At 49.8% G+C, this 22,134-nt stretch overlaps 10 protein-coding genes across 10 annotated transcripts; 6 read left to right on the top strand and 4 right to left on the bottom strand.

The window, feature by feature from the left end:
• Nucleotides 1–113: 113 nt before the first annotated feature.
• Nucleotides 114–3,387, top strand: UV8b_06016 (uncharacterized protein; the record flags this gene model as incomplete). Its single annotated transcript, XM_043143513.1, has 6 exons — nucleotides 114–133; nucleotides 252–321; nucleotides 679–702; nucleotides 792–901; nucleotides 1,332–3,231; nucleotides 3,310–3,387. The coding sequence occupies 6 exons, from the start codon at nucleotides 114–116 to the stop codon at nucleotides 3,385–3,387; spliced, it is 2,202 nt and encodes a 733-aa protein (XP_042999446.1).
• Nucleotides 3,388–3,461: 74 nt separating this feature from the next.
• UV8b_06017 (uncharacterized protein) lies at nucleotides 3,462–4,433 on the bottom strand (the record flags this gene model as incomplete). The annotated part of the gene is made up of 2 exons (XM_043143514.1): nucleotides 3,462–3,469; nucleotides 3,665–4,433. The coding sequence occupies 2 exons, from the start codon at nucleotides 4,431–4,433 to the stop codon at nucleotides 3,462–3,464; spliced, it is 777 nt and encodes a 258-aa protein (XP_042999447.1).
• A 3,139-nt stretch (nucleotides 4,434–7,572) lies between these two features.
• UV8b_06018 (uncharacterized protein) lies at nucleotides 7,573–9,764 on the top strand (the record flags this gene model as incomplete). The annotated part of the gene is made up of 4 exons (XM_043143515.1): nucleotides 7,573–7,758; nucleotides 7,821–7,927; nucleotides 7,983–9,046; nucleotides 9,127–9,764. The coding sequence occupies 4 exons, from the start codon at nucleotides 7,573–7,575 to the stop codon at nucleotides 9,762–9,764; spliced, it is 1,995 nt and encodes a 664-aa protein (XP_042999448.1).
• A 413-nt stretch (nucleotides 9,765–10,177) lies between these two features.
• UV8b_06019 (uncharacterized protein) lies at nucleotides 10,178–11,296 on the bottom strand (the record flags this gene model as incomplete). Its single annotated transcript, XM_043143516.1, has 4 exons — nucleotides 10,178–10,258; nucleotides 10,328–10,444; nucleotides 10,505–10,656; nucleotides 10,720–11,296. 4 exons carry the CDS (start codon nucleotides 11,294–11,296, stop codon nucleotides 10,178–10,180), a joined length of 927 nt encoding a protein of 308 aa, XP_042999449.1.
• Nucleotides 11,297–12,169: 873 nt separating this feature from the next.
• Nucleotides 12,170–12,987, top strand: UV8b_06020 (uncharacterized protein; the record flags this gene model as incomplete). Its single annotated transcript, XM_043143517.1, has 2 exons — nucleotides 12,170–12,568; nucleotides 12,646–12,987. The coding sequence occupies 2 exons, from the start codon at nucleotides 12,170–12,172 to the stop codon at nucleotides 12,985–12,987; spliced, it is 741 nt and encodes a 246-aa protein (XP_042999450.1).
• Nucleotides 12,988–13,373: 386 nt separating this feature from the next.
• On the bottom strand, nucleotides 13,374–14,764 carry UV8b_06021 (uncharacterized protein; the record flags this gene model as incomplete). Its single annotated transcript, XM_043143518.1, has 3 exons — nucleotides 13,374–14,362; nucleotides 14,442–14,572; nucleotides 14,643–14,764. 3 exons carry the CDS (start codon nucleotides 14,762–14,764, stop codon nucleotides 13,374–13,376), a joined length of 1,242 nt encoding a protein of 413 aa, XP_042999462.1.
• Nucleotides 14,765–15,057: 293 nt separating this feature from the next.
• UV8b_06022 (uncharacterized protein) lies at nucleotides 15,058–16,737 on the top strand (the record flags this gene model as incomplete). Its single annotated transcript, XM_043143519.1, has 6 exons — nucleotides 15,058–15,191; nucleotides 15,250–15,372; nucleotides 15,427–15,697; nucleotides 15,759–15,905; nucleotides 15,964–16,188; nucleotides 16,267–16,737. 6 exons carry the CDS (start codon nucleotides 15,058–15,060, stop codon nucleotides 16,735–16,737), a joined length of 1,371 nt encoding a protein of 456 aa, XP_042999451.1.
• Nucleotides 16,738–17,108: 371 nt separating this feature from the next.
• Nucleotides 17,109–18,808, top strand: UV8b_06023 (uncharacterized protein; the record flags this gene model as incomplete). The annotated part of the gene is made up of 4 exons (XM_043143520.1): nucleotides 17,109–17,242; nucleotides 17,299–17,752; nucleotides 17,813–17,959; nucleotides 18,011–18,808. 4 exons carry the CDS (start codon nucleotides 17,109–17,111, stop codon nucleotides 18,806–18,808), a joined length of 1,533 nt encoding a protein of 510 aa, XP_042999452.1.
• Nucleotides 18,809–18,862: 54 nt separating this feature from the next.
• UV8b_06024 (uncharacterized protein) lies at nucleotides 18,863–20,141 on the bottom strand (the record flags this gene model as incomplete). The annotated part of the gene is made up of 5 exons (XM_043143521.1): nucleotides 18,863–19,086; nucleotides 19,136–19,512; nucleotides 19,572–19,668; nucleotides 19,723–19,997; nucleotides 20,059–20,141. 5 exons carry the CDS (start codon nucleotides 20,139–20,141, stop codon nucleotides 18,863–18,865), a joined length of 1,056 nt encoding a protein of 351 aa, XP_042999453.1.
• Nucleotides 20,142–20,599: 458 nt separating this feature from the next.
• UV8b_06025 (uncharacterized protein) lies at nucleotides 20,600–21,554 on the top strand (the record flags this gene model as incomplete). Its single annotated transcript, XM_043143522.1, has 4 exons — nucleotides 20,600–20,843; nucleotides 20,915–21,022; nucleotides 21,089–21,204; nucleotides 21,258–21,554. 4 exons carry the CDS (start codon nucleotides 20,600–20,602, stop codon nucleotides 21,552–21,554), a joined length of 765 nt encoding a protein of 254 aa, XP_042999454.1.
• Nucleotides 21,555–22,134: the final 580 nt, after the last annotated feature.

The following is a 22,134-nucleotide window of genomic DNA, read 5'->3' on the forward strand; positions in this document are numbered from 1 at the left end:
AAGCACTTGAGAGGATGCCAGAAAAGCGCGCCATCTTGATGCTGGTGCTCGTAAAAGAAATCACGACGAGGAAAAGATAGGTCAACCCGTGTTGTACCTTGTCGGCGCTACATATGCCATTGAAGAGGAAAAGGTTGGTTCGAATATATAGCGTTGTTTGTCATGGGGGGAACTTGCTCCGCTGATATTTTGGATGCGCTCCATACGCACTTGGTATTTCTTCTCGAGTTTGTTGTTGATTGATAGTCTAGTCCTGCGCAGCGAGTGGCGCTTTTTCACCCGCACGATGCATCGCAGGGCCACATCTGTGCTCAGTATCAGGTACCTAATACCACCCTACCTGGTGGCTTCTTAATCGGGGAATGCCTTGGAACTGCAGGCAAAATAAGAAATCGAGGCGGGTCAGGACCGTAGCATTCGGAACAAGGTATTGAGGTGATCATTTGTGACACGAAATAACATGGACTGATCTGTTGGATGCTAGCCCTTCAGGCTTTAGCTAACCATGAGTTGCCTGACTCAGTCGCGGAATGGCAATCCGGTCATGACATAACGGATCCTTCAATCAGTGGGATGTCGAGTCTGATGTCTGATTGAATCCGCTGGGGTGGACGGACGGGAAATGCCCGCCTGAGCGTGGCCGTCCTTCTTGCTCCGTGATGACTTTCCTTGGGGCAGATAAGCTGTTCTATCCTGCATGTGGTGTGTTCCACGACCCCAGCCCCGCTGGCCGGCGCTGGCCGGCCCCTATTTCACGTCAATGCACGGATTATGCTGACCACGCGTCTCAGTATTCCTGCTTCGTATTTATGAGTCCTGAACTTCAAATGCTTGGTAGCGTTAAAATGGTCCTAGAAATGTGTGGCACTTACGGTTCCGAGTCCATTGCAAATGCCACCTCGTTAGTACGGCAATTCGTCAATGATAAAGTTAGGGGTCGCACATCCAAAAATAAATGGCTTACTCGGCAGTACATTCGGAGTACTCCGTATTCTGTTCCCTTTTGCAAGTCTAAGATATGTATCTCTGTGCTCGTTCAGCTTTAGCACTCGTGAAATAGATTTGCCCAGTGCAAGTGGGAAGCCAGTGACAGGCTGCAGCCCGCTATGGTTGCCAGGTCGACTGAAGTTTATTGAAAGGCTGGTTCGATGACAGAAGGTTGGTGTCGCTGACACGAGCCCTATACGGACTACTCCGTACAGTGCACAGCGCACAGTTGTACCGGTTGTCCCCACTACCCTGCCTCCTGCCAGATGCGACGCCGCGTGACGCGTCGAACTGAGACGGCCATGGAAGACGTCGAGTTCCTTTCTTACTTTCATTTGATGCAGGAAACTCGCCATGATACGCAACGTAATCGATCTGACGTCTTCTAGCCCTCTGCCATTCAAGCCCGCGCTACCAAAACACGCGCCACCTCCATCTGCCCAGCACCGTTCAGCCGCCCCATTGTCTGGCCTAGACTCATTCGACGATGTCGACGATTTTGGAGACGTCTTGGATCTGACTTGCCAGCCCGAATCAAAGCGCAGAAAGGTCCATGGTCAACATGATGCGGTGCAAGGAAAGGCTAAGATGCTCTCGATAGCTGAACAACCGCCTTTTATGGTTGGCAATCCCCTTAACAAAAGGTCGGCGTTGGAAACAATCGAGTTCACCAGCTCACTAGAACCAACTTCCCCAACACAAGGCTCGCTCGACGCCAGGAAGACGTCGTCGTCACACCATTTGCCATCTCTCGCTGACGACAGGACTACGACCGCCTGTGAACTAGAGGTGTCTTGCACCTCGGATCCGTTTGACAGCTCGCCCAGGGTAGCTTCAGCGAATCGCGCAAACTGCAGAAGAGCGCAATCTCTCGATCCATTCTGCAGCTCATCCCCACTGCGAGTTGCGGTACCTCGCGACCATCTCTCGGAAACAAAGTTTGAGAGACCGATAGGAGCAGGGAGGCTACTTTCTCAACGAGACGTACAAACAGGGCGCCAACATGGCGAAGCACATCCGTTTGCGGATAGTCGGACTGCCGTTTTGCCAACAGAGACGAAGGTGTCGGACCAAGTCATACACATAGATGACTCTGATATATCCAGCGATGACGAACTACCATCCATACGAGAGATAAATATGTCTAGACGTCATGCTCGATCTACACTTCGAAGATCACAAAGCGACGTCACATGGTCAAGACAACGAGCGTTGAGCTCCGTGCCCAGACTGAAACAGACCAAACCCAAGAAGCTGACGGAAGAGCGAGTTGCAGAGAAGGAAGAGAAGCGCCGTGAAAGGGAGGAGCAAAGGGCTGTCAAAGCCTTGGAAAAGCAGCGCGCAGCCGCATTAGTTGAAGTCAACAAACTACGCACTGATAAAAAGGTGTCTACACCGGAAATGATTGTTGACTTGCCATCGAGTCTCAAACCGGAACTGCAAGTGCAGATTCAGGAGATGCTACAGGGTTTGGGGGTCCAACACTCGACTTGGGATTGTCCCGATCATAATATAATCAAATGGCGAAGAACGGTGTCGTCGAAATTCAACGACAATTTGGGTTTGTGGGAGCCTATTCCTGCCCGGGTCGTGGAAGAGAGTACCGCTCTTGTGATTCTCACGGCCGATGAATTTGTCGAAACCACACTCGACGGCACCCTGTCATCTGTTGTGATGGACGTTCAAACACGACTACAGGGCAAGAGTGTTCTGTATCTCATTCAAGGCTTAACGGCATGGCTTCGCAAAAACCGCAACAACCGCAACCGGAGCTTTGCAGCAAGGGTCCGATCCATCAATGCCAAGACAACATTGAGGGTATCTACAGAGTACATATCAGAGGACATCGTCGAAGATGCTTTGTTAACGCTTCAAGTCGACCACGATATGCTCATCCATCATACTGCTGTGGCAACAGAAACAGCTAGATGGGTTGTCAACTTTACGCAGCACGTCTCCACCATTCCGTACAAGAACCAACGAGACCAAGCCACTTCAGTTGCAGGATTCTGTATGGAAAGCGGGCAGGTTCGCACAGGAGACAGTCCACATGATACGTACGTACGTATGTTGCAAGAGATAGTGCGTGTCACGGCTCCCACTGCGTATGGTGTGGCATCAGAGTTTGAAACGGTGACCAAATTGATTCAAGGGCTGGAGCGGGGAGGACCAAACTGTCTGGAAGGCGTGAGGAGGAGTGCCAATAAAGACGGGGCCGTGACCGATAGGACTATTGGGGGGGCGGTAAGTCGGAGGATTTTCAAGGTGTTTATTGGGAAGGATGAGGAGAGTACCGACGTATGACGCGTCTGATAACCTTAGAATATGGCCTGCATCGCCTCCACACCAAGGGGTTATCTCTACAAGCGGTGTAAATTGTCCCAGATTTTTATAATATAGATAGATATATACTGCATTACGGCCATGGCAAACGGACAGATGTCCACAACGGTTCAAAATGCGATGTCGTTAGCCTAACAATCTTCGTTGTGTTAGCCATGTCCCAGGACACATACGGATCAACAAATAAGTCAAAGAAAGGCATTTCAGATAGCGGTTGGACAAATTTTTTCCACATTGCAGATATTCGGTACAGGTCTGTGAATAAATTGCTTTCTCATCATAAATGCCAGGCTCTCGCCCAGTTTTGTAGAGTCAAGGAAATAAATATAGTTACCTCTGAGCGGATCCTCTGCCTTTCGCTTACGGGGGGCCGCAAGAAATTTTTCAATTGTCCTTTGCCTTTTGTCGTATGCCGCGCTCCCAATTCCGCCGCGGGTTTTGCGTAGACCGTTCAAATGTGCGGTGAAATTAACGCGGGAAACGTCCACGGCCAAGTTGGACCAGAGGACGTCTGTGGTAGAGGCGTTTTCTTCCAATCTGGCTACTTCAAGATGAAGGTAGCCTGTGTTGCTCCATGGTAACCTGGCAGTGAGTTGAGTCAAGCTTGGCGAATCACCAAAGCTGAACTTGCTCACCAACGCTTGGGTCAGAGCATTTAACATGATGCCATGGCTGACAATGACCACGGAGCTGTTGGGATCAGAGGTAGATAGCAGAGGTCCCAAGTACACATCCAAAAATGCATGGGCTCTGTTGTTGATACTTTCCGAGGTCTCTGCGCCAGTTTGTAGAGGCCGCTTGCTCGAGCTGGCAAACTTGACACCCTCCCAAGTACCGAAATGCTTCTCTCGAAGGTACGGTACCTGTACAACCTTCACCTCATGGGCGGACACATTGCAAGCATCGCAAATAGCTTGCGCAGTTTGCGAAGCTCGCTGGAGGTTGGACGCAAACACATGCCTCACGTTCAACCTGGAGAGACTCGAGGCCAGTCGTCGAGCTTGAAGCGCGCCGTGAGCAGTCAATGGAGCATCGCGAGAGCCACCGTAGAGGTTTGCCACGTTATCTACGCTCTCAGCGTGACGAATGAGGAGGAGATGCATTCATGGGTAACAGTATGGATGAACCCATTCTTTGAAATGGTGGGGTGAAGACGGGGAGAAAAAAATTTTAAAGGCGAGGACGACTTAAATAGCTCTTTGGGTTGGCTCCGATGGACCGCAAATCAAATGATGGATTGCATAAGCGGGGTGGTGAGCGGGTACCCTGTACTCAGTCTTGGTCTCCTTCTCAAATCAGGCATTGCAAAGTTGAGCATAGCATGTCAAAATTGTGACCTTGAAAATGGGTTGCTTCAGATAACTAGCTACGCCGTGTTAACAATTTCCTCCATTAATAGCGTCTCTAGTGTTTCTCTCTCTATAAGCATGGGTCTCGCGATTCATTGCTATGTAGTACAGCTACTGGTCTCGTTTGTTCGGTGAATTTTGAAGGCAAGTTTTTGTAACGAGATACCGCTGCGCTCTAAGAGACAAAATTCGCTATCATATAAAAGGGAACATCCCGGCTGTCGTTGCAAAATTATGGTCGTAGTCAGAGTCAATCTTAAAAATTTGGACTGAACCAGGGACCTCGATAAATTCGGGACAATCATCAAACAATGATGCTATGACCACTGGCGTCATGTTAATTGGGCGTCAAAGCTTACTTGCATCTCTATCTCTCTCTCTCTCTCTCTCTCTCTCTTTTTTTTTTTTTTTTTTTTTTTTTTTTTTTTTTTTTTTTTTTCATGTTCGACTATTCATTATGCAAACATTTGGTACTACAAGATGATTTAACATCTTATGTTTCTATTTTCCCTGCACAGATGTCTCCTGCCCAACGACTTAGCCCAAACTTATCTCAGTCAAGAGCTCGTCGAAGGAGTCTCGTTCTCAGCCTTTCATCTAATAACGAACGCGATCTAAACGCGTCTTGATTGAGTGTGTTGTCCTAGAAAAAATGCTCTTAGGAATTCTTTAGTCGTATGAAAAATGCTCGTAGCTGCTCTGCCTCTCGATATGCCGCGAAATGGCTTAGAAAAGCACGACAATGCTGGTTTACGCACCTCAGCGAAACCACTCGCAAGAAGCCATAGTCTTCCATTCAATCATGCAGTGTTCCCGAAAGCCATCAAGGCTTGGTGCAAGAAAGAGTTTCACCCAAGCAATGCTTCATGTCTATGATAGATTGAGCTCCTTATTCAAAAATGACGCAGGAGCTATGTGGCCTTGCTTATTAGATGTCGAAAGACACGTATAAAAATGCAAGCACGTCTGTAATAGTGAGAGATAAGATATTCGCTACACGTAAGGACACAGTTTCTCTGACTGGGTCTTTGAGGAGCCAGGCTTTCTTATCCGTACGAGGCAGATGTCTCATCATTGAAGGTGTGGCCGACGGGCGCATTTCCCAGAAGAATTTGCCGTTTGTCTTTGGTATGCCTTTGTATGTCCCACAATAGAGGCGTATGTTGAAGAACATGTCATCCTCGTGATAGCAGAGATGGCAGACGTTGAGGAGATTGGCGGATAACATCAACAACTTGAAGCAGGAAAAGCCATTCATGAGTGTAAAGAATGGATGGCTTAATTTGGCAGATGATGGACTATGAATACTACCATTGGGCGCGGTGTCCAACAAGTTGCTCAGTACGAAATAGCATTTTCGTCCCAACGTGGCCTATTTCCTCAGAGAGATTTCGGATGAGCATGGGCTCAGCGATAAATCGAGAGCGTCGTAGTCTCGACGTTGCCTTTAAAGCACTCTCCCTGGGCCAAATTATCAAGTCTTGCTCAGAGTTGATAGACAGCCTAGAGTACACTTCTTTGCGTGCCTGGCACTGGTGATCAGAGAGTTTTGGCAGGAGGGTGTCTAGGCTATGCGGTCGTTATTACAGCCGTGGGCATTTCGATATGTTACGCGGTTACAGTATCCATTTTATCCAAATTCTTTTTTAAAGATCATTATTGGTCCAAGGAAAACTAGCATTCGGAGATGAAGATAGGTATTGTAGATCAAAAGACAGGAAAGAGATCCTGGAGATAATCTGCTGTCTTCGACTGTATCCTAGGCTTCATTATCGTAAAGAGGTTTCATTTTTCTAGGTTTTCGTTAGATGCGTCAACTATCGATTTTCAAGCTCTTCAAGTCCATATATTCCAAGCCAAAAATAAGCACTATAATGATGAAAGCTAGAACCTGCACTTTTGTGCTGCCTCTAATACAAACCATCCTGGACATGTAGCGATTACTCAGAAAGAGCGAATATTGAGACGTTTCAGATAGTTTCTGTCAATCATAGAATGCCGGATATCGTTGGCATACAAAAAAATAAAGGGCGAAGGAGCCAGCCGGACCGTTCACGATGAGCCGGTTATACATATTTTGTCATAGAAACAATGCGGAATAAAGTTTTCATGGTCTGAGGCTCCATAAATTTGTCGTCTTAGCCAAAATAAGTGACAAGGCTTGCTCCCGATCCAGCCTAGGCCGTTTGGGGTTCCCATTGCGATTCGCCGGATATGGATGTTGGTTTGCTCTGGTGGGCCGCACTGAGTCACGAGGGTTTTTTGCGTTCGACGGTTGTGATCGCCTGCGCACCGAGAAATAGAGCAATAAAAGTAACACAACTGCCATTGGTAGCTAGCATAGATGGCAATAATCGGATCAGCTAGAGTACTAATGATATTGAAGGTAAGAGTATTACCGAATCCGCTTTAGATCAGTATATTCAGATTGAGACAGAGACCACTTAGCAATAATGAAGGATTGCACTAGCCAAGTTCCGGATCCTGATGCAATCCAGACGTCGGCACCGTGGCAGGCTTCGACATCAACCATCACCTTGATCCATTCACAGGTCGTCATTTAGGAAGGCTTACTCGTAGGCCTACCAAGTGTTTCTGACTAACTGGCTAGCCGGCCATCTAGTGACAGACACACCACAAATGGGTAGATTGGAACCCACTTCTGGTCCCAGCTCGTCCCGTACCAGACCGTACATTAGCGATCCCACATCGCTTCAATTGATTGTTCTGTAAAGATTCTGTAAAGATTCTGCCAACGAAAGGCCGCTCTTGTCCTACTGAGCACGTTCTTACAGCATAGGCGATGCGATGCACATTGCTCACGCAGCCGTCACCATCAGCGACATCTCCGCGCGAACTCTAGCACGGGAGCGGCAACTGGGGTCCAGTCACCATGCCAAAGAGATCCATTGCTGCACCATCACCCGCGCAAGCGAGGCGACATGTGTCGCCTTTGCAAGCTCACCCCCTTAATTATATGGCAAATCATTCTGATCATTCTCGTCCTGCGGGCTCGCAGTCTCAATTTGCGACTGCCAAGCGACGGGTAACATCCTGCGCTTCTTGTCGTAAGCAGAAGGTGAGGTTTTCTTCTTAATGGCAATGGCGATGGCGTCGAGTCTGACCATGATTTCTCAAAAGATCAAATGTGAGCTGTTAACGGAACGCCCGCCATGCGAACGGTGCAAGAGACGCAATATAGAATGCGTCATCAACACCGGCCTCCGTAATTCGATTCTCGATCAAAGGTTGATCCGGGCCCCTTCGCCTGTCTTCTTGCAGTTCGTTGACGTAATGTTGCAGGCAAATAGCTGTATTGGGACGAGACTTAAACAAGGTTCACTCGACAATGGAGATGGTATGCGAAAGATTGGGACTCGACCTTCCACAGCCGCTTGAGTCAGCGCATAGTAATCTAAGCACCAACACTGCTATCCAGGACGGAGAATCAGACGATGGCGAGGAAGGTCTCTACGAACCAGCACAGATAGATGCTCCTACTACCGTGGTGGCCCCTATCGACGCGTACCTCTCTAAACAGGAATCTCCATCTAGTGGACAGGGTCAGGCTGTGGCGGCAGTCTCCTTACAGCACAGGAAGCCAGACCTTATCAGTAAAGGCCTCGTCACGTTTGGGGACGCAGATGTTCTTGCAAAACATTACATCGTTGAGCTGGATCATATCGTCTATGGGTTCGTGAGGGATCACAAGACTATCCACAGTCTTCGAGACGCATCTGCAGCTCTGATTGCAGTTATATGCACCGTTGCGTCTCTTCATCATGTGGATTACGGGCATTTGTTTGAAACATGCTATCGCGAGTATCGCCACGTCATATCATCAACACTGTTCGAGAAACAGGATGTGGAGCACATTCGCGCGTTGTGCATAGGGTCCTTTTGGCTCCCCGGTTCATCAAGAATCTTGTTATGCGATGCGGTTCGTCGAGCCGGTGACTTGAGGCTTCATCGGCACATTCTCAAGACCATCAATCTTACTGCATCCTGTTCACTAAGCCCGCGTACCGGCATCACCACGGACCAAGCAGAGTCGCGCGATCGTGTCAGGCTATGGTATGGCTTGTTCATGTGCGACCAGCATCAGTCCATCCTAAGTAACAGAGAGTCTCTTCTACCGCTACATCTCGATGTCCTAGAGAAAAGAGAAGAGTACCTGAAAAGTGATGCATCCATCAACCATGACCTACGACTCGTCGCCCAGTCCTCATTGCTGCTGATCATGGCGAGAATCAAGCGCGAATTTGGATCAGAGTATACTGCGCAAGTCCCCGAATCAATAGCTCCCGAATTTTTAAAATTCTCCGCAGAGCTGGACGAGTGGATTGAAAAGTATCGGCCTAGATTTCGTACGTTGTCTTTTGCTCGTGGCGCACCTCGTGGTTCATTCTCGCTCACGGGTTTGGGTATTCTAACGGTGATGTCTTAGATCCTGACATCGAAATGGGCAAATATCCGTCACTCGCCTTTCGACTGCACTATCTCTTTGCCAAACTGTACCTCGGGCACAAAGTCTTCCGTGGGCTGCAGGGAAACGCCTTTGCCAACACCTTTTTGGCGGCGGCAAGTTTGGCGCATGAATCAGCCGAGGGAATTTTTCACATGATTCTCGAAGAGGATGGCTTGCTCAAGAACCTATGGAAGGTGCCGAGCTATGTTCATATCATGATATCCTTTGCGGGGCACCTTCTGTTGGAGCTTTGTGTCAAGTACAGGAAGCCACTGGGAATTGACGTCAAGGAGAACTACCGAATTCTAAACGATGTGGTCTCCGCAATGAGGGATATCCGGCTGACTTGCTCTCATCCACTTGCGCGCGTGATCATGGGGCTACAAAAGAGATTATTCGACTTTACAGCCTTGTACGGGAGGGAGAATTTATCGGAGGTAGCTGAGCCCGACCTGCAAGAGAAGAATGTGGGTTTCACAGGGGGCTTGCCGCAGAATGCACCCATATGCGATGACGTCGTAACAGATATGGTGAATGAATCTTTATTTACCGGCTTGGGGGATTTTACTACGTTTCAAGATTTTGGGGTGGGCAATGCTGGCCTATGGAGCGTATAATGGATGGTGCATGATGGACAGCGTACGACCTGTATGGTTTTAAGTAAAGTTACGCAGTAGAAGTAGAGGATGAGATAGTGCTTTCGGGAAAGGTAATACTGGCATTTCTCTCACCGTTTTTAAATCTGTATTTTCCTGGCTCGCTTCTCGTGCATCAAACACGCCGACAAGCCTGAATGAAAGATGAAAGAGAGAGCATCAACACCACATCTGCCACTTCATATCACATGCCTCTCGTGACGTTGGCACACAATGGTGGGTTCGAGCCCTGGCGTAGAAAAAGCAAAGCTAGTGTTTTGCTACTTTAATTCTTTCTTTATACACTGCTAAGACTGAAAAACCCGCCAGTCCATTCAAGAGAGCTTGGAGTGAAGTTTGCGATTTTAAAGCAGGGTAAGCTTGAATCCTGAGGGTTAGTTTGAGCTCATTACCCCTGAGCAAACCGCGTAGTCTACCCTCGGATAAAAAAAGCACCTCCCTCGATGTTTTCTGCACTATCCATAGTAGATGCGATGAGATTATGCGTGATATGCCACTGAAACAGACGGGAATCCTCGACTTACCGAGCCACCATATCTCTTGTCGCATGGGAACCCAACTGTATCGTACAAACCCGAGTTTTTCCGGTGCCAGCGCAGCTCAGGAAACTGCACGAAACAAACATCTGTATTTTCGCACCACTGCGAGACTCGTAAGAACGTAGTTTAAGACGCCGGCGCTTACAAAAGCTCTGTACATACCCCTTGCCTCTTTCCTATCTTATTAAAAAATTTCTCATGCGGTGCCTGACGAGCCGGAGAGTTATTTCTCGTGGGACACTTTTTTCGCACAATGTCTTCTTCTTCCAAGATCTCCACGGGATCTGAATCTACGACAACCGTATCTGTGGAACCTGAGTCAAGAGTCAGCACTTTGCTCGCACGCCTGGCTGTGTTGCCACTCTGGCGCGGATGACCTTTAAGAGCCGGACGGGGGTTCACAATCTTCAAAGCCCTGTCTGCGGGGGGGAGAGTGGGGGAATCGCAAAATTCGCCAGCTTCGTTTATCTTCGTCGATTTCGACTTTTGTTCCGGCTCGTCGTCGGACGAATCTGACCCCCAGTAGAACGAGGTACATCGCAAATGAGCCTCGTTGCTATACTCTCGGCACGACTTGGCGTCTTTTTTTGCACCGTTTCCCGAGCTGGCGGCCACTATGGAGTCTTCGTCGAACCGGACTCGCTTGGTTTCTGGGATGTCTGCATGGTTTCCCGAGCTGGTGGCTGCTATGGAACCTTCATCGAAGCGGACTCGCCGCTTCCGTGATTTTGCGTTTTTTAGGGCCGGCCTAGGAAGGCCGTTTGATCTGGAGTCCAGAGAGTTTTTGGCAGTAGCCTCTGCCTCGAGCCTTTTTCGAAGAGGCTGAAAATTTATCCAGTCTTCGCCCCCTGGAGGGATAGCGGCAGCAGCATTCGAGTCATGCTTGTTTTGAGCGATACTAATACTCGAGCAAGTAATAAGTAGTACGAGAGAAGTTAATCCTAAGACTCGCATAATGACAAAAACGACGATAGGCACCTGGGATAAAGATGGTAAAGAGATGACGCTACCCTCATCCGCGTTAACTTAATCACCATGGTGTTACATGGCATGTGGGCATAAAAACGGCGTGCAATATCGCAAGAGTGCGCTTGACTTTAGTATCAGAATCGCAAGTACTGTGCACGGTTATCTTTTAATAGTGTAGGAAGTGAATAACAAACGAGTCGTGCCTCACACTGAATAAGATATAGTTAGTAATCCTATAATAAGTAATGGGATAAAAAAAGGCCAAGTGTTACGCCAGCTATAATACTAGCGCAGGCTAATAGGCGCACAGGCTTTCCATCACCTGAGCCTTCTCTGTTGCCCAACCGCTACTGCGCCAAAGGTGAGGTCAACTTGCTAGTACTCTAGTCGCTTAGTGATCGCTCGTTATTAGTCCATCCTCTGCTTCACATTGCTTGTGCAAGGGTAGAAATTCAAACCGACTGCCTACCTCGGTATACACTTTATTCGTGCGAAAATGCATGTGTTTTCTAAGTTGTGCAGTCGGATGCGGGACATGCAAGGTCTATACAAGGAGAATACATGTACCAATGTCAATCAATCAATCAATGCCAGCCATCACCAGGCTGCTAGGAGTATTGTTATTTGCTACTGGGCTGTGCTCCGCAACAGTAGTAGCTGGTTGACCAGTAGTCGCATTGTAATGGCTGCCAGCACCAGCAACTCGGTGGCATTAACTCGGCTCGGCGCCTTTTCAACCTCCCACAGCCCGCGCTTTGTTCCAGTTCTTGCACAATCAAAACAGGCCCAGTGAGCTGCTCGGGCTCCTGGCTGGACTCGAGCTAATTTTACCAACGCTTATACGCCGCTGCGAGCAAAATGCCCATATTCTACGACTCCCTCTCAGACCATTTGCGAGACTGGGCTCTCTGCCAGAGCCTGTTCTTTGTAGCTTCTGCTCCGCTCCGAGGCCGGCACATCAATGTATCTCCCAAGGGCTTGCTAGATTCATCATTTGCCGTCCTGGGCCCCAACCAGGTTGCGTACGTCGACCTCACGGGCTCCGGGTGCGAAACCATCAGCCACATCCGCGATAACGGCCGAGTGACAATAATGTTTTGTTCGTTTGATAAGACTCCACGAATCATGCGCTTCTTCGGCACCGGCTCAGTCTTTGAGTGGCATGAGGCCGGGTTTGCCGCGCTGTGCGGCAAGATGAAGGGCGTTGGCGCGTCGTTGGCCGGATCCAGGGCTATAATTGTAGTGGATTTTTTCAAGGTTGGTTCCCCTGTTGCGCTATTCCATTCACTCATCTCTCCAGCCAAGGGCAAGCGGCGACTCATCCGCCTCGGCAGGTGCAGGTCTCTTGCGGGTTTGGCGTCCCGAAAATCATGCAAAGCTCGGGTCAAGATGACAAGGCGCATTTTGAGAACCGGCCGACGCTTCAGGAATTCGCTCAACGTACTGTTGATCGAGGAGAAATGCCCGACTATCAGAAGAAGTGGAACGCGCGAAGTTTGGACGGGCTTCCGGGCCTTCGTTCGGCATGGAGAGACAGCGGGCGGCATGTTTGGTCGGCGCAGTATCAGAATTGGGTCAGCCGCCACCGACATCAACTGGAGGATCTGAAGACTTTGGCCATATTGACATTGGTGCTTGTTCTCATCGGAAAGGTCTGGCAGGGGCCGTCTATTTAGCAACGGACTCGAGGTCCTTTGAAAAGACTTTTAGGCGCGACGGTGGACACGAGAAACGGGACAGGTGCAGGTGGCTGATCATCGTTGCCACATCACGGAATACGAAATTGAAACGCAAGACGAATTTGAGTGTCCTATATTGTGAATAGTATCAGAGAATAACGACCAGAAAAAAGAATACGCGAGGCATAAATTTGTCGTTGTAATATGTCTTGATATATTGATGATGACTGTTGAACAAGGTGGAGGCGGCAGAGAAAGCGATATGCCCATCACGGGTCGGAACAATATAAATCCGAAAAATCTCTAACAACAAACCATTATAGGAAAGCACATTAATGTGATGTTTTATTCGTCCAGAAGATGGTCTAGCAATTAGTCGTCCTTCAGCCCGCCGAGCCGGCACAGGTTGCCTGACTCACAACCCTGTCAAGCTCGTCACAAAACACCTCAGCCTCTGCAACTGTATTATAGTGCACCAAGCTGACCCGGATGAGACCATCGCTACTAACTGGCTTCAATACATCCCACGTGGGGCGCGGCGCCAAGCAATATCCACAGAGTATCCTGACGCGGTTTCTTTCATTTATCTGCGAGACTACATGGCCGGATTGGCACGCCCGTACCTCGAAGGTGATGATTGAGACACGCTGTGACGGGTCTGCGCTTCGTCTTCCAAAGACGCGATACATGAGCGGCTTGCTAAGCAAGTAATCGAGAACAACCTTGGTCAGTAGCGCTTCCTGCTTCGTGATGGTCTCCCATCCCACAACTTCCTGCAGGTGGTGAACGATCGGCGAGCACATCATCTGGAGCTCAAAGGACGGCATCCCCAGGAGAAGTTTGCCATCGAGTGACGTTGGGGCTATAAAGAAGTGATTGATACTCGTCATGTATTGGTCCTGTGCCCTCGTACTGGCATACAGGGTCGCCATGTGCGGTCCAAAGACCTTGTACCAACTAAAGCAGTAGAAGTCGACGTCGAGCGTCTTGACATCGACCGGGCGATGGGGCACGTAAGCCACCCCGTCAACTGCCAGCATGCAGCCGGGGATGGAGTGGGCAGCCTCTGCAACCTCCCGGATGGGATGGACGGTTCCAATAACATTGGATACGTGATTGCAGGTGACGATGCGGGTTTTTGCAGTCAGAAGCCGTTTCAGCGACTCGAGGCTCAGGGACGGATCGTCAGGGTCCTTTTGGTCCGGCGACCACCATTTGATTGTGACGCCCAAGTCTTGAGCAAGGTGAATCCATGCGCTTGTCATTGCCTCGTGGCAGAGGGTCGAGCAAATTATTTCGCAGTCGCCATTCAACTTGGGCTTTAGCGAAGTCGCGAGCAATCGGAAGAGACAGGTTGTTGACTGGCCAAATGCTGCACGGCTCGATGTGAGTTGCACCAGTGTCCGGAAAAAAGATGGACGGGAGGGTTTTTTGGTATGCTTTTGGCTTACTGATTTCAGTGGGCGAGGCATTCAGGAATGCGCTGACACATTTCTTGTTGTTTATGTATTCTTGGAGAAGCTCTTTGCTCTTTGCATCGGAGCCTCCTGGCAAAGGCATCGAACGCATTAGCTTGCTGGCGCTGCCGTTTTCTCAAACTCAGAATCATGCTCTCAACGTCGACGACGGGCATGGTGATGCAAGAAGGTTACCTTTCAATTGCACCCTTGAGAACCACAGTTCCGGACGCATTGTTAAAAAGGGCCGTGTCTCCAGCCAAGCCGGGAAACCGAGCTCTTACGGACTCGGTGTCAATCACATCTTGTAGATTCATTTTCGGTGTTTTGATGACAGAGCCGTTGGAGCTGGGTGACCACTCTCGTGGCGGAGAAAAGGGGGAAAACACCCCAGCTTTCCAGCTCAATGTCCGAGATTTTAACTTTGCGCGCTGACCCAAAGGAATTGTACAAAAACATCCGATGCCAGGTGCAGTAGCCGCACGGGATTTCCGCCGGGCGCCTAATAGCCGCCGCACCACGGCCGACGTCGGCAAAAGAGCGTTGAATTCAAAATCACATCGACAAAGCTGAACGACGGGAAAAACTTCCATTTACACCTCATCCCCAAATGGAAGTTCCCAAAATCCAGCGCGTCGCCGTTGTCGGCGCCGGCGCTAGCGGCATACTCTCTGCTGCGCATCTCATCGCCGCTGGCCTCGATGTGGTCGTCTTTGAGAGAAACAGCGGCCCTGGAGGGGTCTGGTAAGATGTGCTCGGGGACTTTCAGTTTGCATGCACGACCGTGTTAACCATCGCGTAGGCTGTATGATGAGCGGAAAATCCCCAGGCTGGCATATCCTTCCACCAAGGCATCTCGGGCAGATGTACAGGTCGGAGAGAAACTGGCAGACGATGAGGCTTTGATCATGCACGCACCACCAGGGTGAGTAAAGCGGTTTGGGAGAATCAAGTTTACGACGCTAAAACCGACTCAAAGACCTTGTTACCGTAATCTCAAGACCAACGTTCCCACGCCGCTGATGGAAGTGACACTGCTGGCATGGCCGCCATGCACTCCCGACTATGCTGACCACCACCTTGTCCAGCAATACCTCTACAGTATCTCGATGCAGAAAAAGGTACACGAGGCTACATCTTACGGAGCCCGAGTGCAGAAGGTGGAAAAGAAGGAGGACGGTTGGCTTGTTATGTGGACAAGCCTTCAAAGCAATGAGGAGTCCTTGGTGATTGAAAAAGAGAGCGCTTCTGTAAGGGATTCGAGTAACCCATTGATAAAGTCTTTTAGCAGCTGACCCGAGATTGTCCAAGTGTTTTGATGCAGTGGTCGTTGCCAATGGGCATTATCATGCTCCTCGTATTCCGGATATCCCCGGCCTCTCGCAAGCCAAACAAAGATATGGCTCTCGAATCATGCATTCAAAAGAGTATAGAAGGCCAGAGGATCTGAAAAGCAAGGTTGGTAGTGCTGTTCCCGGCATCTGTACAAAACTCAAGGGCTAACATCTTCTGGCAGACAGTACTCATGATTGGCGGGGGAGTATCGTCAGTCGATATAGCCACGGATATAAGCCCGTTTGCCAACAGCATCTATCAATCCACGAGAAACAGCCATTTCGATCTAGACGCCGGCATGCTTCCCAGGAACGCTACGCGTGTTGATGAGATAGCACTATTCGAGATTCATGACGACAACGACACGCTCTGTGCAGACGATCCGCTACCCGTTTCGTGTCACTTAGTCAGTGGAAAGCGGTTGAAAGGCGTTCATGTCATTATATTATGTACCGGATACCACATCACTTTGCCGTTCCTTCAGGACTATCACAGCGATGAGACTCGGCCAGAAAACGCAAGCGACAGGATCCTCGTTAGCGATGGCACGCAGGTACATAATCTCCACAAAGACATGTTCTACATCCACGATCCAACCTTGGCCTTCGTGGGACTTCCTTACTACACATTTACATTTTCCGTCTTTGACTTCCAAGCCATTGTGGTCGCGCAGGTGCTTTCGGGCCTCGTCGAACTGCCGACAAAAGCAGAAATGAGGAGTGAATACGAAGCCAAGGTTCTGCAAGTTGGTCACGGTAGGAACTTTCACTCCATTCATGGCAAGGAGGAGGCGTATGTGGCCGACATACTGTCATGGGCAAATGCAAATAGAGTACGTCGGGGCCTCAATCCGATAGCAGGCTTCCCCCCCAAGTGGTACGAGGCGAAAGAGGCGCTGAGAAGGAAATTTCGCCAAGATGCGGAGAAGCGAGCCTCTGAAGCATGGCCAATGTGAGCTACAGATGCTGGACGCAAGCATGCCAGGCAAGCAGTTGGGTGGGTACAAGTGGCCGCTGACTCCTTTCTGCCCCTGAGTGAGATACATATGCGGACCAACCCTGCAAGATGCGGAGCAGGCGCGCCGCTTGCAAGGTATGGCGCGCGCCTATCATCCCTGTAACTCACTTAGAAAAGAACATAAGCGGTTGGTTGTAATTGAATGTCAAGTATAGAAAGTGTCCCGACGGTGCATGCTATCACGATCAGAGACTTGGCTGGCGCAAGACTATGGTTGCGTCAAAAAGTCCTTGACACCTGGATTAGTCACTAAGAGGAAACGAAACCTCTTTAGTCGAACTCCATCGTTTTCCTGGGATATCCATCGCAATGCAGGACCCCGTAACACGTAAGGTGGCGGTCATCGGTGCCGGTATGAGTGGCGTGCTGAGCGCTGCTCATCTCCAACGCGTCGGACTCAGGGTGACAGTTTTTGAGAGGAATCAGCAAGTCGGGGGAATATGGTACGTCAACTCTGACGCCCAGGCACCCTGACTTATATACCCAAATAAACTGGTAGGTTATATTGCAAAGACGCCGCCATCGAACCCGAGTATCCATGCAGCAACCCATCCCACATAGAACGAATTGGCTGGGACAAAAGAAGCGGCAAGATTCGACAGAGGATTCTCCACGCGCCGCCGGGGTCAGCAATGTCACCAGAAAGAGCTTTACCGAAGACCGTGCTGATGATGCCAAGGCCATGCTACGATAATCTCGCGACGAATATTGCGACGCCTCTGGTGCAGACAACTCTCAACCCTTGGCCAAAGGACACGCCAGACTTTGTGCATCACTGTAAAGTAAAGGAATACGTTCAAGAGACATCCGAACGGATTGGAATGAGAAAAGTGACTGTCTTCGGGGCTTACGTCACCAATGTGTACAAGCACGGCCCCAAGTGGAATGTGAATTGGAAAGTTTTGCAGGACAGAGCAGAAACGGGAGAACTGGTTGAGATTTGCCATCATGAGGTGAAATTAAACGCTAGAAGTGTGCACAAACTGGAGCCCGCAGCTTATTTTCATCTACAGGTGTTTGACGCAGTCGTAGTTGCATCAGGGCACTATGACGCGCCCCGGATTCCCGACATTCCGGGTCTCGTCGAGGCAAAGGCAGGCTGGCCCGCGCGCGTTCTCCATTCAAAGTCTTTTAGAAACGGCGCGAGATTCGAGGGACAGGTACACAAGTAGCTGCCAGTGCCGGGACGAGTCGTTGCTAATGTCCTCCAGAACGTGCTTTTGGTAGGTGGAGGCGTGTCATCGACAGATATTGCGCGGGAAATCAGCGACAGCGCCCAAACAATTTATCAGAGCACTCGGAACGGCAGCTTCGACATGCCAGCCAGCAAGCTGCCGGCAAACGCATCCAGGGTCTCGGAGGTTGTCGCAATCGGGACGACGCCCCCGGATTCGCCGGCGCCCACGGACTCGCCATTCACAATATATTTGAAATGCAATAGAGTGCTGCATGGTATTGACGCCATCGTGTTTTGTACAGGCTACCATGTCACAGTGCCTTTTCTGCCTCAGTATCACAATCATTCTATTACGCCGCAGCAGGCCGACGACAAAGTATTGATAACTGATGGGAGCCAAGTCCATAACTTGCACCAGGACATCTTTTACATGCCGGACCCTACATTGGCCTTTGTTGGAATACCCATTTTCAACACGACCTTCTCGCTTTTTGAGTTCCAGGCGATAGCTGTCGCTGCCTTCCTTTCCGGCATTGCACGCCTCCCTTCAATGGATGTCCTGAGAGTAGAGTACGATGATCGGGTCAGACTGAAAGGGTATGGGCGGCGGTTTCATATTCTTGGGGATGAGGAGGAATCGTATGTGAGTCGTTTGATAAACTGGGTAAATGGTGGTAGGAGCAGCCGTGGGCTGCCCTTGATCAATGGCCATACGGAGGCATGGAAGGAAGCGAAGCAACAGGTGGATCTGGAAATTCTTAAGCTGAGAGCTCTGAAAGTCGCAGAGTCTTCCAAAGAACAGACCTTTGCACAGAGCGCAGGCAGCCACTGATGTCAGCCGTAACTAGTTACCATGATGCTGTTTGCACACGACTCCATCTGCTCGCTAGTATTTGTAACATAAGAAGCCGCCCTCTGTGTTCATGACGCTGGAAACGGACACATCATCCGTGAAGCCCCCATACATGAGCATATCACTGACTGTTGCGTTTCCCGTCGAGTTGAACATGTGTTTTCCTTCGTACTGAGTCAGTCGGGACCTCGGATCCTGCTGCTGCCATTGCCACCATACGCGATCGAGTTGTGCATGATGCACGTAAAAAAGAGGATCTGCTTCGAGTTAAAACCATATCTGCGGGAACAGAAGACGCAGGCTTACCATTCGCCGCCGTCATGGCTTTAAAGTCCCCATTTACAGACTGATGCAGCGACCCGTGCAAGTAGATCTCCAGCTCGCGCACAAAGTCCTTGTACCGCGGCTTTCGGAGAATCTCTCCCATCTTCTCAGGGCTGTACGCTGCTCCGGGCAAGCGGCCCATCTGATTTCCGTCGTGGAACCCGCGAGAGATGCAGTGCTGAGTAAAGGTGTGGTTGTATAGGATAGGCCGCAGCTTGGCAAACGGCCCGTCGACTATGCAGCGTCCTTCGCCCACCGTCTCCGGTCCGAAAGGGTCGCCGTCGCCCCCGAAACCATGGACACTGTCCCATATTGACGAGTTGGCCAGGTCCATCCAGTCCAGAGACCAGTCCCAGTATCTAGCCGGGGTATGGTTAGCGTCACAGTTCGCGTGGGTAGACGTGTCGCATTTGCGTACGGAATCTGACCAGTAAAGCCTGCGTGTTTTCTCAGAGTATTCTCAAACACAATCAAGGTGTAACGATGCCAGGGCAAGAACGACGCAGAACGGTGAGCTGTATGATGCTCAGTTGGTATAGATTGTCAGGGTTCGGGTTATCGTCACGCACCGTATGAGCCGATTGATCCATGCAAGATGGCAAAGTCGTCGTAAATCGTCCCGTTGCTACGTCGCGACGAGGGAATGCCCGCAAGGATGTTGACTGACCGTGTAAAGTTTCTCTTTTCATCACTTGTCAATGACCGCCACTCCCGTCTTACAGGCGGACTCTCGCATGTCGATCTGATGGATAGATTTAGTTGAACAAAAGATCCCGCAATTAATAGCACGGTGATTATTGCCGTGACAAGGTAGAAAGAAATTGACCGGATCTTTTGGCCTGGGCTATGCAAGGTCAACAATGGATAGCGAGGTAGGGCATATGGCCATGGCTTTACCGACGTACGTTTCGGAACAGTGTCTGGCTCCTGATGCTGGCTCCTCGACTGAATTGTAGCAGGGTTTCTTTACATTCACCCGAGATAGCATGTTCTGCAGCCTCATTTTCGCGTCTATTGCTTCTTTAATTTCCGGTTAATAGAAAGACTGCGCGACTTGGGAAGGAAACGATGCCAGGACGTTCCGAAGCCAAGCTACAAAGTCAGCTGACCATTCCATTGCTTTTGCCCTTGTGTAGAATCCAAGGATTCCGGTCTCAATTTCCAGGGCTAAATTTAGAGTCACGCCGCCGTGGCCGCATGATAAGAACGCGCCAGTGGTCGAGGCGCTGATGCGAGTTGCGCGCCAACGTAGAAAACCCGCGCCTAATGACATCCATCACCGCCTCTCTTTTCGGCTCGAATGATGAAAGCAAAAAGAAAGCCAGAATTTTCTCAAAGTTCTTGTCTGGCCTGGCTACTCTCAGCTGTATAAACTAGCCAAAGGCAGCCTTTGCGTGCGACGACTCTCCAAGGACTTTCGAGACGGTTACAGCGTATCGCTGAAAAATGGCGCGAGATTTCACCAAAGACGAGTCTGAAAGAGCATCAAGCGAGTTTCTGATTGATGAGAATTTCCCGCGCAAGAAAACGAAAAGATGGTCTCAACGCCCATTTCGACACTTCTGTATAGTGCTCGGTCTCTTGGTCGGTGTTTTTGAGCTGGTCGTCTTGGAGACATTTTTTGTGCATATCAGCTGGCAGAGCAAATCACCGTCCGCTTTGGGTGAATTGAACGCTCTAGTTCCAAATTGTGCGTGGTTACATTGCTCTGAATGAAGAAGTTCTGGGCAAATTCACTGATCGGAAACTTTCGAAATGTAGTTCCCATTCATCCAGTGCTCTTTCGACACGACCCAATGGCTACAATTGGGCGAAATGATGAAAATTCCAGAAATGCGACGCAAGAAAATTGGTTGTCGTATATTCCAAGTGAGATAAGTCCCTGCTCTTGAGTCGTTCGCGCAACGCCATGTTGAACCATTTCATGCGCCTCAGGGGGAAATGGGTTCATTGCTGTGAACAACGCAGAGAAATACACTCTGCCTGATCCCATCCCGTTCCGAGGCAAAAGCGCGTACTCCATAGCTGTATTCCATCAAATACATTGTCTGGTGCGTCATATTCTTATCGAGTCCTGTGGAAGCTTGCTGAATGTGTCGTATAGCATGCCATCATGAACGTTTTCAACGAGCTCACGCGTCCTGCTTCAAAGCATGCCAGAGATTCGGACCGTGGCCATGACGGCCACATGGATTCTCATGCGCATCGGCACATTGACCACTGCTTCAGGTATTTACGGCAGTCCCTCGTATGCTGTGGGGACACCGCATTGGAAGGACAAGACCCCAATACAAAAGCGGCTGGGACGGATGGGACTGGGGCGGTCCACATGTGCAGAGACTTTGATGGGATTAGGGCATGGGCTGAGGAGCATCGAATTGTTGACACCAAACACTTATGAGTCTGGACGAAAGTAACTCAAGACTCGGAGGCGGGGCGAGCCTTAAGAATGCTGCCGTGAACTGTGGACTGTAATCACAAGATCTAGGTAAAGGGTCATTCATAAGACAGTTGATGACGAACTGAGAAACCGAATTTATGAGACATTGCCAGACATTACTACATTTAGTATTAACTAAACTCTTTCTATCTTCAACGATACCCAACAGTGAACGCCTTTTTAGTACCTGTTGCCTTCGCTATGCGCAACAGGCTCGCAGCAGACCCAGACAAGAAAGACACATTTCTGATATAAATTTAGGGAATGTAAAAGTAACCAGCCAGCGGCACGTATTTACGAAGAAGTGAGGCAACTGAAGATCCATGCTGAGATGATTCCCAGCACAGGAACCATAGCTCACTGCTAAGCCCAAGCGGAGGGATATCGAAAGAGGTAAAATCAAAAATACCGCATCCCTTGCCAAGCGAATTTTGGACATTCGCGTAACGCCCAATTCCTACCTCAGGCGCAGACGGCGCCTATGCCGAGTGCTTGGCGCCGCCCCACAAAGTTGCAGGAAAACCCCAGGTTGGCGAACCGA

This window comes from Ustilaginoidea virens, chromosome 4, assembly GCF_000687475.1.
Source record: "Ustilaginoidea virens chromosome 4, complete sequence".
Taxonomy (NCBI): domain Eukaryota; kingdom Fungi; phylum Ascomycota; class Sordariomycetes; order Hypocreales; family Clavicipitaceae; genus Ustilaginoidea; species Ustilaginoidea virens.